The 15699-nt window shown below is 46.1% G+C and overlaps 1 protein-coding gene across 1 annotated transcript in view; it reads right to left on the reverse strand.

Annotated features, from left to right (window-relative positions):
• Positions 1-15699, reverse strand: part of FBN3 (fibrillin 3) — a 170276-nt gene that overhangs the window by 144072 nt on the left and 10505 nt on the right. The window contains exons 3-4 of the mRNA XM_074977926.1: positions 11790-11885; positions 5771-5866 (exon numbers count right to left, since the gene is read on the reverse strand). Of these exons, the coding sequence (XP_074834027.1) occupies positions 5771-5866; positions 11790-11885 (192 nt within the window). The remainder of the gene's footprint in view (positions 1-5770; positions 5867-11789; positions 11886-15699) is intronic.

Consider the following 15699-nt stretch of genomic DNA (forward strand, 5'->3'; position numbering starts at 1 on the left):
TCCTGTTCTCAGGATCTTTCTATAACAGCTCCTCTCGAACACCGATACTCTTCTCTTCAAATTGTTCATTATCACCTGTGTCTCACATCCATACAACATGCAGTTGAATACACGTTTTCAAGACATTCAGCTTCATTCCTATATTAATTGCTTTGCTTTTCCAGATCCTATCCATCGCTTTCAAACACGCACTTGCTTTCACTATTCTAGTCGCTATTTCCTTCTTACAGTCTAGATCATGTGTTATGTTGCTCCCCAGATATGTGAACTTCTCTACATTCTCTAGTTCTATTCCACCTACATTGATCTTCCTTCCTATTTCCTTGTCTCCAAATACCATTGTTTTTCTTTTATTGATGTTCATAATGAGTCCATACCGCTTGCCTTCCTTGTTTAGCACCTGCACTTATGTGTCACTGCATTTATGTGTAACTAGGATTCTCTGAGACTCCAAAAGTCCTTTATTACCTAAGTGGTGGTCAATATAAGTACATCACTCAGGAAAGTGGATTTTTCATGTCTCTTAGCCACATAATTATACCAATATACTTTAAAAGTAATAGGAGTAGAAGCCCGTTTCTGCAAGTTAAGGGAATTTGTTCTATAGTTCTCCTGTTCAGAAGAGCTTATATCACAATTAATGATAGTTGCTCATGGGACATGACACTGGGAGGGAGGGGATGGTGCACTGTGTGAATAGGTGCTGAAAAATGTGTATTTTGGAGGTGCTGAAAGCAACTGGACAAAACTGTAAACCCTGTATATGATTGAAGTCACTTCAAGCCAGGGTTCTCCTGCCCCATACGGCTGTATGGAGGGAGTGATTGGATTGGATGATATAACATTTCACCTATCCAAAACCCATGTGTCCAAAGTGATAGTTGTCCAAGCTCTGCAAAATGTGGTCAGCCAGTTTCCAAACTGACTTACTAAAATTGGTTTGAGGTTCTTGACTAATATGTCAAACCTGAGACCTAACATGTGGCAAAGTAAATATGGCTGAAAGACTCTGTTTATGCATATGCACTGCTACTTCTAAACTGCTGGTAGGAGTGGCACTCCCTTCAGTGCTGGGTGCTCAAACAGCAGCCTCCACTCTTGGGACACTCAGTTTGAGAAATGCGGCACTAAAGTCAATGGAGGATTCTGTTTATGCATATGCCTCATCACGGATTTCTTCCTGTTCATTTTTTGTGAATATGTTTGTTGCTGATGGTGCTGTTGGTATTATTCCTCTGCTAAGAGGCAGTTACAAAGGTGGTATGTACTGCCTGTGATATCTGAAGACCATAGTAAAAGATCTTCTTCTGTCAGGTGGCACAAGTCCTAGAGAACCAGCCGTAGACTGAGTATCCTTCAGTTTGTCTAATGTGTTCTCAGGCTCTACAATAAATAAGCCATCTCCTTTGAAAGGTAAATATTCTATTTTGGCCTTAAAACATACCAGGATGGAAGATGAACATAGCCAAGCATGTCTGTGAAGAGATATTGCTGTGGTCAGTTCCTTTGGTCCTTTGTATCAGAGAGGTAGCCGAGTTGGTCTGTATCCTCAAAAACAACAGGAAGTCCTGTGGCACCTTATAGACTACCAAATATTTTGGAGCATAAACTTTCATGGGCAAAGACCCACTTCATCAGATGCATAATGTGGGGCGGAGGGGGCGTGTTCAGAGAAGGATTTAAAGAGGGAGTCTCAGTACAGGGGAGGGCCAGAGCTGACAAGGTCTATTCAGTCAGGGTGGATGTGGCCCCTTATTGGCAGTTAACGTGAAGTTGTGAACATCAAGAGAGCAAGTCAGTTCAGTCGGGGGGATGTGGCCCATTCTCAGTTGCTAATGTGGAGGTGTGGATATCAAGAGCGGAGAAGCTGCTTTTGTAATGGGACAATCACTTACAGTCTTTGTTCAATCCTTGGTTGATGGAGTCAAATTTGCAAATAAATTGCAGCTCTGAAATTTCTGTTTGCATTTTATTTTTGATTTTTTTGTTGTTGTTGTAGGACTACTACTTTTTTAAATCTGTTACTGAGTGTCCAGGGAGGCTGAAGTGTTCTCCTACAGGTTTTTGTATGTTGCTGTTCCTGATGTCTGATTTATGTCCATTTATTCTTTTACATAGAGACTGTCCAGTTTGGCCAATGTAAATTGCAGTGGGACATTGCTGGTACATAATGGCATATAGTATATTAGTAGATGTGCTGGTGAAAGAGCCCCTGATGGTATGGTTGATATTAGGTCCTGTGATGATATTGCTGGTGTAGATATGTGAGCAGAGTTGGCAGCGAGGTTTTGTTGCAGGGGCTGGTTCCAGATTTAGAGTTACTGTGTTGTGGTCTATAGTTGCTGGTGAGGATTTGTTTAAGGTTGGCAGACTGTCTGTAGACAAGGACTGGCCTGCCTCCCAAGGTCTGCGAGAGTGAAGGATCATCATCCAGGATGGGTTGTAGCTCACTGATGATGCGCTGGAGAAGTCTTAGCTGGGGGCTGTATGTGGTGGCCAGTGGTGTTGTGTTGTTTTCCTTGTTGGGCCTGTCTTGTAGCAGGTGGCTTCTGGGTACATGTCTGGCTCTGTCAATCTGTTTCTTCACTTCCTTAGGTGGGTATTGTATTGTATTGTATTGTCCTGAAACTACAATACCCACCTAAGGAAGTGAAGAAACAGATTGACAGAGCCAAACGTATTTTCTACACAAATAACCTAATGTTCTTCCTTATTTTAACATTGGGTAGAAAGTTGAAAATCTAATTTTGGTTTTTGAAGTGCTGCTGTTATGACCAGGAAATTTGGTTGAAGATGTACATGAAAACAAGAGAATCCCTCATGTGGGATTTGGTACAATTTATTGACCTTTTGGGAAACTGGTTAGCATGAAGATGGCTTGGATCAAAGGAATTATGCTATTTGCCATAACATTTCTAACATAACAAAGCAGCAGAAATGTAGCACTTTAAAAACTAACAAAATGATTTATTCAGTGATGAGGTTTCATGGGACAGACCCACTTTTTCAGATCAATCAAAGAAGGGGGTCTGTTCCACGAAAGATCATCACTGAATAAATCATTTTGTTAGTCTTTAAAGTGATACATTTCTGCTGCTTTGTTTTGCTGGAGTACAGACTAACATGGCCACCTCTCTGTTATTATTTCTAAAATAGACAGGGAAATTAGGCTTCATTCTCAACCCTAAAATATCACATATCAGATGTGAAGTCTCCTTTAATGCTACAGATGGTAAATTCAGAGTCGATGCCATCTTATCTACCTCTTTGTGGAATCAAATTGTATCCTCAGAGGGAGGCAAGGATGTTGGTCCTTCCTCATTCTCAACAGGAGATGAACTGCTCTGCAACTCACCCTAAGTCCTAAGGAAACATCTCAGAAGGTCCCTCTTGATATTCCTCTTCCAAAGTTATCTTCTTTTCTGTGCAGATGAACACTGCAATGGTCTTCAATATGGGGCTGAAAGGTCTGGAAATCTCCTTTCTATTGATTTTGGTGTTTTGGCCCTGAAGAGACTTGTCTTCTAGCATGCAAATAAACATGAGGAAATGTCTAACATGACCATAACATTGTTGGATGCATAACGTAGTCCTGACAACTTTCCAATACCATGGTCTATGAAAACTATCCAGGGAATTTGGGCTTTCTCTTTGTCGCAAAACTTTTTCAATGAACAGAATGTTTAATCAAACATTCACTGCATCTGTGCTAGCTCTGAACTCAGTCCAATCCTGTCTTCAACACTGAAGCCACTGATGAAGCCTGTGGTGTATGCTAAAGAGAGAAGCCAGGGAAATAATCTTCTCTGATGACTTTGTAGGGGACTGGGTGGAAGTGGAAGTGAAGCTGGGGAACTTTCACTTAAACCTTCTTGTTTTGGTCTTTTGTCCAGAAGAGACTGCATGTTAGCCTCTTCTGTAGCAGGGGAGGATCCAGGTGAATCTGAGTTAACACCTCAGTTACATGCTGTCGTTTCTTTGTTAATGCATCCTCAGATCATGATTTCAAGCTCATAATCTTGGATGTATTTTGAGGTCTCAACTCTTTCAACTTCAATTCTAGCCTATGCGAGTGATTAGAGCAGCTTCTTTAGACATACCTAGGCTTTCTTTTCCATGGGATTGAAGAAGATGTGTTGAGCATATCTAGTGGAGCCTTACAAAGTTTCTTCAAGTCCAGGACTGGTGAAGGTTGCACCCTGGTTGAGGTTGGGTCCAAGAGGCTCACTAGAATCTCATCTGACTTGGAACCAGAGCCTGGCATTGAAGCCAAGGCTCTTTTCTCAGTTCTGGACAACTCTTTGGGTCCAGCTCACTCCAGTTTCCTTTTTTCCCTGCTTGACTCTTTCAGATCCTATAGGCTTAGCAATTAGCATCTTCTTTAAAAAACAGCCTTGCAGTTGATTTTGTTTAACAGACTTTTTTGGAGCATAAGATTTTGTGAGCAAGCACCTGACAAAGTAGGTCTTTGCCCATGAAAGCTTATGCTCCAAAAATCTACTAGTCTATAAAATGCCACCGAACTTCTCATTTTTGCAGACACAGATTAACATGGCTACCCCTCTGATACTCTTATTTTGTCTGTAGATGTGTGGCATATTTGGCAGTGTGCCAATGAGTGATTTTCACCTAAACATCGTGAGCATTGTTCATGCACATCAGAGGAAGGGAAGAGTACTGGCCACGACATACCTTTTCTGAAGACATGTTTTTCGTCACATTAGTACCCATCTCAGTCAGTTAGTAAAGAGTTTCTTTTATTATTATCTACTTCTAATCTATTTTTGAAGCTATAATCTATACTGTCTATATTATCAAAACAAAAAAGCAGTCATCAGGAGGGGGGTATGGAGTAGGGAAGTTAAGAGTTAGACAAAAAAAGTATGTAACTCTTAACTATGTATCTAACGCTTAACTTCCCCACCCCCACCCCCCTTCTCCCGCCCCTCTGCTCTTCTGATTTGCCAACCTTGATAACAATTTTTCTGATTTGTCAACCTTGATAACAATTTTTGGATCTCTGTGCTTTATATATTGAGTCTGTTCTGGTATGGCTATGATCTGAAGAAGTGGGTCTGTCCCACAAGAGCTTATCACCTAATAAATTATTTTGTTGGTCTTTGAAGTGCTACTTGACTGCTTTTTTGTTATGATAGACTACAGACTAACATGGCTACCTCTCTGTCATCGTTTATACCAGCTTACTGACTACTAAAATACAATTAATTATTAATATAAATGTATTATCTTTTTAGTATGATTTTATGTTTTCATTTTTATTAATTTTCTTAATGTACGGCATTACTAGAGAGAGAAACAGAAATAAAGGCGTTTGTGGGCTAATGCCACAGTGGTTGGAAGGTGTCAATGACACCTATGTCCCCAACGTGCACATGTGCTGGGTGACAGGAGGCAGTTGGTGAGGCCCTTCTAATGGGCACTGCTACTAGGAGGTTCCACCATCCTGCTTTGGTGCAAGCCAAGAGAGGAGTGTGCAGAGGACACTCCAAGGAGACCTGGTATTCCTGTATTCACTGATGGATGAGGTTAGAAAGAAATACCATCTAGCTATATGCTATCCACCCTATGCACTGAGTGAGGCAGGAGGACTTAAGGACTCTATCACAATGTATGCACATAGAGGGGGGCCCTGCATGGGCAAACGGAAGCTGGCATTTCTAACTTTAAGGTTTGAGGGCTTGAATTTGCAACCTTCATGTTCTTTTTTGTGGTAATATCGGTTAGAGAAATATAACAAACTGTTCCTTACCCCTCTCACACTGGGGCCCAGTGAACCCGTAGACACATGCGCAGCGGTTTGGTCCAATGCACCGACCTCCATTCTGGCAGCCATTTTCACAGACAGCTATTCACAAATAGAAAGATGAATGGGATTACACAAGACAGCCACCAACCAAACTACACAAGGAAATTCTGCTGAACCCTCACCCCCTGGCTACGTCTACACATGAAGCCAACATCGAAATAGCTTATTTTGATGTCGTGACATCGAAATAGGCTATTTCAATGAATAACGTCTACACGTCCTCCAGGGCTGGCAACGTCGATGTTCAACTTCGATGTTGCACGGCACCACATCGAAATAGGCGCTGCAAGGGTACGTCTACACGCCAAAGTAGCACACATCGAAATAAGGGTGCCAGGCACAGCTGCAGACAGGGTCACAGGGCGGACTCAACAGCAAGCCACTCCCTTAAAGGGCCCCTCCCAGACACAGTTGCACTAAACAACACAAGATCCACAGAGCCGACAACTGGTTGCAGACCCTGTGCCTGCAGCATGGATCCCCAGCTGCCTCAGCAGCAGCCAGAAGCCCTGGACTAAGGGCTGCTGCCCACGGTGACCATAGAGCCCAGCAGGGGCTGGAGAGAGAGCATCTCTCAACCCCCCAGCTGATGACCGCCATGGAGGACCCGGCAATTTCGACGTTGCGGGACGCGGATCGTCTACACGGTCCCTACTTCGACGTTGAACATCGAAGTAGGGCGCTATTCCGATCCCCTCATGAGGTTAGCGACTTCGACGTCTCGCCGCCTAATGTCGAAGTTAACTTCGAAATAGCTCCCGACGCGTGTAGCCGCGACGGGCGCTATTTCGAAGTTAGTGCCGCTACTTCAAAGTAGCGTGCACGTGTAAACACAGCTCCTGTGATGCAAGCTGCAAGACAGCTACAGATTTGGATCATTACATGTATTATGTCACATGTTATCTGCAATATAGGGGTCTTCCCTATGTACTGATCTTAAAGAGAAAGGTATGTTCTGTCTTTAATGAGCAAGACAACTCCATTTTTTTCTGCTTATAAAGCAATCATTTATAAGCAGGCTGGAAACCAACAGCTCAGTCAACAGAGAGAAACAGATTAGCTCTGCGATCCAATAACAAAGCAGTACAAAATTAAAACATTGTGGAAAGGGAAAACTTGTGCTAGACACACCCAAATCTGAGTCAAACGATGCCTGTCAGAAGGCAAGTGAGAGGGAGACAAATGATTAGAGGAGGAAGATCAGGGATATTTGTCACACACCAGGGAAAAGCCTGACTGGAACTTGGAGACACTAGCAGCAAGTTGATGGAGTAATCTGTAACACTGAAGCTGCGTCTACACGTGCACGCTACTTCGAAGTAGCGGCACCAACTTCGACGTTAGGCGGCGAGACGTCGAAGTCGCTAACCTCATGAGGAGATAGGAATAGCGCCCTACTTCGACGTTCAACGTCGAAGTAGGGACCGTGTAGACGATCTGCGTCCCGCAACGTCGAAATTGCTGGGTCCTCCATGGCGGCCATCAGCTGGGGGGTTGAGAGATGCTCTCTCTCCAGCCCCTGCTGGGCTCTATGGTCACCGTGGGCAGCAGCCCTTAGCCCAGGGCTTCTGGCTGCTTCTGCGGCAGCTGGGGATCTATGCTGCAGGCACAGGGTCTGTAACCAGTTGTCAGCTCTGTGTATCTTGTGTTGTTTAGTGCAACTGTGTCTGGGAGGGGCCCTTTAAGGGAGCGGCTTGCTGTTGAGTCCGCCCTGTGACCCTGTCTGCAGCTGTGCCTGGCATCCCTATTTCGATGTGTGCTACTTTGACGTGTAGACGTTCCCTCGCTGCGCCTATTTTGATGTTGGGCTGAGCAACATCGAAGTTGAACATCGACGTTGCTGGCCCTGGAGGACGTGTAGACGTTATTCATCGAAATAGACTATTTCGATGTTGGCTGCACGTGTAGACGTAGCCTGAAGGAGCAGCTGACTACCTGAGTGGAAAATCCTGAATCTCAAGGAAAAATAGTGGGCAAAGCCTGGCCCAAGGGGATGTGTCCCTTCAGAGCAGCTGCGAGTCTGTCAGGTGATGTTGGGGTTGGCGGGTTCACAGCACAATTACAAAAGAAAAACAGTTACTCGACAGCAGGTGCACAGAACCAAATGGTTGAAGCTTTCTGCCTTTGCACCAGGGTGAAACAATCACCCTCTAATAGGACTGAATGTACTCAGGCAACAAGGTCTGGAAGCAATGGAGGGGTTTGCTGGCAGCTTTCCAGGAGCACAGTCCACAAGATGACCACTGCTGTCAGCTCTTACGCCAGAGAATCCCCTGTGTCACTGCAGAACCTTCTCTCCCCTTCCTCCTCCCTTTGATCTTTGCCTCAGGTGGGAGCTGTCACAAAATCCTGCCTCCCTGAAACTTTCCTAGCAGGGGATCACAGGAGCCCTGCAGAGTCATGCTCTTTCTGTAACATGCATAGTCTTCAATAAGGGCCTGATGTCAGCCCCTTGTGAATAAACAACTAAACCCACAAGTGCTTCCATGGGATGTAGCCTTGCCTCTAGGCAGACGTTCACTCACTAGTCACTGCAGCTGTGGATGCCTATGAATGACACGTTGGGCTTTAAGAAATACGGGCTTTGTGTACCATCCCACTCCACGCCCTGTGTGCACAGCCTCTGTGTGCTACGACAGGTGGTGCAGACCATCTGTCCTGCATTCAGGAGTGCATCACGCATGCGGGGCGAAACAGCTGAAGAAGATGGAGGTCACTCCTACTGGCTCCGCCTCCCACAGACAGACTTGACACTCACCGTCTACAGTGCTCTGGCTGGTTCTCCAGCCTTGCTAGCTTCAGGGCACCACTAGCAGAGGCCAGGCTCATCACTCCCCTGACCCTTTAATCTTGGATCGTACTTTCTGGAATCTCTAATTCAACTTCCAGGACCAAGCTGTGGCCCATATGATGCCCCTCTTGGGGGACATAGTTATCCCCCTGCTATTTTGGGCCTAGGAAAAACAGCTTCCACAGCACCAGTCCAGAAGAAGCAGTAGGGAGAAGGCTACCACGTCAATTTGTTTGCAGTGTTGTAGCCACATGAGCCCTATATCAGAGAGACCCGGGGGATAGGGGGATGCAAAGGAACATCTTTTATTGGACCAATTTGTGTCAGTGAGAGAGATGAGCTTTCGAGTTACACAGAGATCTTCTTCAGGTGATGGGACACTGGACTTCCTTTCCTAGACACGAAGCAGAGCTCTGTGTAGCTCAGAGATGTGTCTCTTTGGATAGATGTTGGTCACATAACACACATTACCTCACCCATCTTGTCTCAACAATTTATATATATATTTGCTCAGCCCCTTGAGCAGGGAGCTTATCAGAAGGACACTGGGACATCAAAGCTCTCTCTAATGGGTCGGCCTGAGACTTACACCATATATATACATCCCCCATATATAAGGGATGAGGCAGACAAGTGGAGAAGTTATTAGGGCAGGAGTCTGAGTGGCGTATCAGGGCAGTCAACTACAAGCCCCGGATAGCCTGCCCATGTATGCGGCTACCCAGCCATATGCACTGAGCCCAGACAGGTTCATGAGACAGTAGCAGGAGATGCAGACCCTCAGCTGTTCTTGACAGAGAGACAAAAACAAGTCCAAGATGCCACTGTGCAGGAGACGGTGGGTTATTCAAGGGAAGGCCTGTTTGGTTGCTGTCTGGGAGCCTGAAGATAGCCATTTTGGAAAGTGGTCAAAGGGTGTTTTCCCACCCTGGCTGTGAGGCAGAAATCTCTGACCATTTGGCTCTTCACCTGCTGTCGAGCAACATCTCAAAAAATATTTTTTTCTTTTATAATCATGCTGTGAATGTCCCAACCACGCCTTGCAGACTTGCCGCTGTTCTGAATGAACACAGGCTCTTGTGCCAGTTTTGCCCACTGTTTTTCCTTGGGATTCAGGATTTTCCACTCAGGTACTCAGCTGCCTTTTTTTGTATTACACCTGGAGCTCAGTTGGGCTGGAGCAGCCAAGGGAGACAGATGCACTCTGCCTGTTGCTAGAACCTGCAGAGGAACCGCACCATGCTCAGGCACGGCCAGAGCTCCCATGGTTGCCAGCTGACTGAGATGCTGAGGAAACAGAGGAATCCGCCCCCCACCGCCAACCCCAAAGATGTAGGAAGTAGCTCTGGAGAACTAGATAACTGTATAGTTACAATTGGCCTGATTAGTCTGCTGGGCCTGTGTTCCCCTACTTCCTGCCACCTCATTTGGAGGAATAGTGGCCTCCCCACCAGCGTTGGTCTATTGTCCACTGAACCAGGACGCTACACTGCCCGAGCCTGGTGCTCACGGACGGCTTAACTGCTCTGTCCCGAGTGCAGGCCACAGCCATCTATTTTCTGCCCTGCCCTGACCAAAGGCCTGAGGTTCATCGACTGCCTTACTGCTCTGCGTGGCCTGAGGACACGCATATTAGAAACCACTAATTCCCCCTTTTTGAGATCTGCATGAGAATGAGGTTAGATCTCCATCAGAGACTGACACAGAGGGACAGCCACACACTCCTACAATCAGGTTCCACTCAGATTTGTCCTTGGTTCTTCACTGCAAGGGTGTGAAAAAGATTGCTGGCCTTCCTTATCTAATCAGTTCTCTCCCTCTCACTTGATGCCTGACAGACACTATTTTACTCACATTAGGGGCATGTATCGGAGGGGTAGCCCTGTTAGTCTGGATCTGTAACAGTAACGAAGGGTCCTGTGGCACCTTATAGACTAACAGAAAAGTTTTGAGCATGAGCTTTCGTGAGCACAGACTCACTTCATCAGATGCTGGTCTTGAAAATCTGCAGGGCCAGGTATAAATAAGCCAGAGCAAGGGTGGGGATAACAAGGTTAGCTCAGTCAGCAAGGGTGAGGCTTGCTACAATTCATCTGCAAATTCGATGCCCTCAGCTCTGGCTTAAACAAAGACTGCAAATGGCTGGCTAAATACAGAAGCAGCTTCCCCTCCCTTGGTGTTCACACCTCCAGATCAACTGCTGGTAGTAAGCCTCACCCTTGCTGACTGAGCTAACCTTGTTATCCCCACCCTTGCTCTGGCTTATTTATACCTGGCCCTGCAGATTTCCAAGACCAGCATCTGATGAAGTGAGTCTGTGCTCACGACAGCTCATGCTCAAAACTTTTCTGTTAGTCTATAAGGTGCCACAGGACCCTTCGTTGCTATTAGGGGCATGGTTTTCCTTCACAAAGTTTAATATGTAAAGTTATCTCTGTTGTCTTGGTTGGTCTGCTCCTCTCCCCACAGTCAGTGTAGCCTCGCTAAGGCCTGGGTCACTTAGCCTTGTGGGCACTGGCCCTGGTGTGCCCCAGTTAGGGGTGCCACCTCTAAGGTGAAAACCCAAGACACCTGGGATCATCCTGAGCCCCTAAAGCTGAACAGCCGGGAGTGTGTCGGGATGATCCAAGAAAACCAGGACGTGTGGCAGCTCTACTCTGTGAACTGTGTCCAAAGTCTATGAGAGAAGGAGGTGACTGAATGAAGCACTGCCTCATTTACATGTTAACTGCAGTTAGTTTGGAGTCACTACCATACAAACTGACCTAATTCTGTACTTGGGGCTGGTATTTTGGAGATTGCCCGATCAGGAGCCACTGTGAACTGGGGCAAATGTCTGCTCCTTTGGGACTGGGAGTAACTTGAATATTCTTGTGATTTTTGGTGTAAGGGATCACCTATCACAAACGGAAGCTTCCTTACATGTCAAGATAGTCCGCAATGCCCAAGCAGGCTGTCTGCCTCCCTATGGTAAGGCTAGTACAGGGCTGTCGGAGCGCACACCTCTTGGTTAGTGAAATCAAGGCTGCTCCAGCCTCTAGCAGGGATTTTCACTGGAAGGTTACCCAGCTATTCACCTAGCCCTTAACACAAGGGCCTGGGGTGTGCATATGCATGCACGTGTATGTGTGTGTGTGTGAATAATCCAGGGAGTGGCATACAGGTACTCACGCTGCCCGCAGTAAGTTCCAGTGTATCCTTTCTGGCAGAGGCAGGATTCCTCGTTGCAGCTCCCCCCATTCATGCACCTGATATTGCAGGACTGGACTGTGGAGGAAAGCAGGAAAATGTGATTGGAGGCCCCTCCTCTCTGGGGAGCTGCAGATCCCCGTGCCATGCAAACAGCATTCATACACCTTAACACATGGTGCTGCTTCTTATAGTGGCATCAGCTCATGGGAGAATCAAGGACCCCTGCCAAACTCACACTGGCCACTGGCCACAGTCTATAGAATTTCTCTGATTTTTTAACGCCAATAAATCCAATTGTCTGCCATTGTTCCATACACTTGGGGTGCTATTTTGATTGTCATTATCCATGTCACTGATGAGTTGACAAAAGCCAGAAGCAAGAAAGTTATGGCCAATCCTTCCCCAGGCAGATACCTGTTTGGGGTAGGCCATCTCACAGGGGCAGCACAGGATTGGCTCTGAGCCTTAGCTGGTGGAAGATGTTTAATGTGATCTGAGGATCTGGCACAGTACATGTTCCTCAGCTTTGTCCTTTCGCTGCCTCACAGGAGTTACTGTCTGGAAATATCGCCTGGGTTTTGTCCCAGTTTTTTCTGCTTTTTATTTAATTCCATGCCTCTTAGGCTACGTTTACACTAGCCAAAAACTTCGAAATGGCCATGCAAATGGCCATTTCGAAGTTTACTAATGAAGCGCGGAAATACATATTCAGCGCCTCATTAGCATGCGGGTGGCTGCGGCACTTCGAAATTGAAGCGGCTCGCTGCCGCGTGGCTCATCAAGACGGGGCTACTTTTCAAAAGGACCCCAGCTACTTCAAAGTCCCTGTATTCCCATCTGCTCATAGGAATAAGGGGACTTCGAAGTAACAGGGTCCTTCCGAAAAGGAGTTCCGTCTGGACGAGCCGCGCGGCGGTGAGCCACGTCAATTTCGAAGTGCTGCGGCCGCCCACATGCTAATGAGGCGCTGAAAATGTATTTCAGCGCTTCATTAGTAAACTTTGAAATGGCCTTTTGCTTGGCCATTTTGAAGTTTTTGGCTAGTGTAGACACGGCCTTAGTTCCATTACCTTGTACTTACCTGAGCAATTCCTCTCTCTGTTCAGCAGCTCTTCACCTCAGTACTTGTGCACACCTTTTATTCTGTTCTTCTGCCACTAACCAACTTCTTGCACCCAAGGCTTCCTAAACTCTGAAGCAGCTGCCCTTCTGTTCACACCTGCCCTTCTTTTCAGAGAGTTTGAGGAGTGGGTTTCTTTGAAATAAGTATGTGACCCCCTAAACACTACCATGAAGCCTGAACTCTGGAAAAATCCAAGGAGATGTATGTTAAAAACTGTTCTATGTTTTTTCAAGCCATCCATAAGATAAATCACATCTTAAAAGGAGAACATACACTTTTAACATGGGTCCATTTGGCATGTACATTGCAGGTCATGGGTGTGAGTAACACCTGGGGGAAGGGCACCAGGAATGGGGAAGCACAGCTAAGCAGATGAGCTTAGAACATTTTATTTAAATAGCCTTTTGTGAAACTGTACTGATTTTTGTTGAAATGTTGGCTAGAAAGACATTGGAAAAATCGTCCAGAAACATCTCATTTCAACATTCTTGAGAGGAAAAGGTTGGATTTTTCATTTTGAAATGAGCTGTATAGTAGAAAAATCAAAAAATAAAGAAGCCAAAATCTCAACAAAGCATTGCGGTTGGCCCAGAATGATTTTTTCTCTTTTAAATTTTGCTTTACAAAAATTGTTGATTGAAATAGTTGTGGGGCTGTGGCTTGTAACGGATTATTCTCTAATTGGTCAGTCTCTAAGGAATGATCAAATAGCTTCCACCCATGTGTGTGTATATGCGGGGTGGGGATTGGGGGGCTGGCTTCTCCACTACACTGCCCCCCAACATTCTTCCACACAGTACCCCATTGGTCCCATTTGCTCTTGCCACATGATCGAGTCCGCAAGAGCAATGGGACCAATGCCTTCTTTTGAAAAGAGTTTGGGTGTCTGGAACAAGACTTAAAAAGAGACTGTCCCTGGGGCACCTGGCAGTGGCCCCTGCTGGGGGACAGGACACTGGGCTAGAAGGACCTTTGGTCTGACCCAGTCTGGCTATTTGCATTTCCTTCTGGGGCAAAGGCCAATACTTCTGAAAAGGTTCCTGATCGTTTCCTGTCCCAGTCACACTCTTCCTGGACCTTACCACGCCAACTGACTGGGAGTCAGAGCAGAGCTGGGTTTATTCTGTGTATGCAAGCCCAGGCAAACTCTGGCTTTGTCCACACTTTAGCATGGCAGTGTGGGCATGGAATGGCATGAGTCCTTTGAGAGCACTCTCCTGGCACTCCACATAAACCACCCCCACAAGAGGAACCCCTAACCCTGCTGAGAGCGCAGCTGTGGCCTGGCTGACACTGGCACTTTACAGCACTGTAAATTGCTGTGCTTGTGGGGGTGTTTTTTCACATCCTGGAGCCTGAACATGGCAATGCAGTGAAGTGGCAGTGTAGATTTAGCTTTAGTGTGAAGCCAACATGTGGAATTTGCAGTCATTAGGTTCTCATCTGTTCATTTCCTGTGTTAGGTATTTATAGTGCAACAGTCACTCAAGCATTCAGGCACAGAAGAGTGAAGGGTTAACCCTGGTTAACCATTACTATAGTTAAATCAGCTTGACAACATATTTGCAAGGAAAGTTGTGCCAGTAATCAGCAGTGTGTTTTGTAGACAAAGTCCCTTTTGTTTATCACAATCCAAGTCTCACTTACAATTTAGGATATGTCTACACTACAAAGTTTTTTTGCCAAAAACTGCCTTTTGGCAATGAAACTGTGACAGCATTCACATGGCAATGGGAGAAACCTCCAGTGTTAGCAACAAAAGCCTTCTACCACCATGGGAGATATTTTTCTTTTCCCCTCCACTTACTGCCAACAAAGAGCCAGTGTAAACTCTGCTGGTTGCTTTGTCAACACAAGTGGCTTCCACCAGTATCCCACAATGACTGTTCTGATGGCTCTGCTCAGAGTTTTGATCCTTGCTGCTTGTAACTGTGTGTCCCTCCCCTTTCAGAGCTCCAGGAGTATCTTGCGGATGAGCAAGCTGCTCCATTTGGAGAACTAACACAGAGCAAACTATTGGAGTGCTCCTGTCTTGCTCTCCCCTAGGAATACGGGGGCAGGCAGACAGCTGCCGGGGGTGGGGGGGACTGATGAAGTGGGTCTGTCCCACAAAAGCTCATGACTGAATAAATCATTTTGTTAGTCTTTAAAGTGCCACATTTCTGCTATTTTGTTTTGGTTTTTTTCAGAGGGGGAGGGGGACAAGCTGGTGGGCTGCTTTGACATTCCTTAGCACCGAGAGCAACCAGTGCTTCTCATGATGCTGCTCCAGGCGGCTGGAGAGGCCGTGGGAGAACTCGGACGGAATCCCAAGATACACAGACATCAGCTCTGCCTTCCCACTGCATTGCACTGTGGGATACATACCCACAATGTTTACCCACTCTGTCACTGATGTTGCCCCCAGGGCGGACATGGTGTGTCAACAGGGGGAACAAGTGTGAACACCCTCTGGCGATTTCTGTTTGTCGACTTTTGAGTGTCGACATAAGTTTCTCAACTAACTTGCCATCATGTGCCAGCAATGCCCCACTGCAATTTACACTGGCCAACTGGACAGTCTCTCCGTAAAAGAATAAATGGACTTAAATCAGACATCAGGAACAGTAATGTACAGAAGCCTGTGGGGGAACACTTCAATCTCCCTGGACACTTCAGTGGCAGATATAAGGGTGACAGTCCTGAAACAAAAAATTTCAAAAATCAAATGGAGAGAGAAATCTCTGAGCTGCAATTTATTTGCACATTTGACTCCATTAACCATGG

This window comes from Carettochelys insculpta, chromosome 27 (assembly GCF_033958435.1).
Source record: "Carettochelys insculpta isolate YL-2023 chromosome 27, ASM3395843v1, whole genome shotgun sequence".
NCBI lineage: Eukaryota > Metazoa > Chordata > Testudines > Carettochelyidae > Carettochelys > Carettochelys insculpta.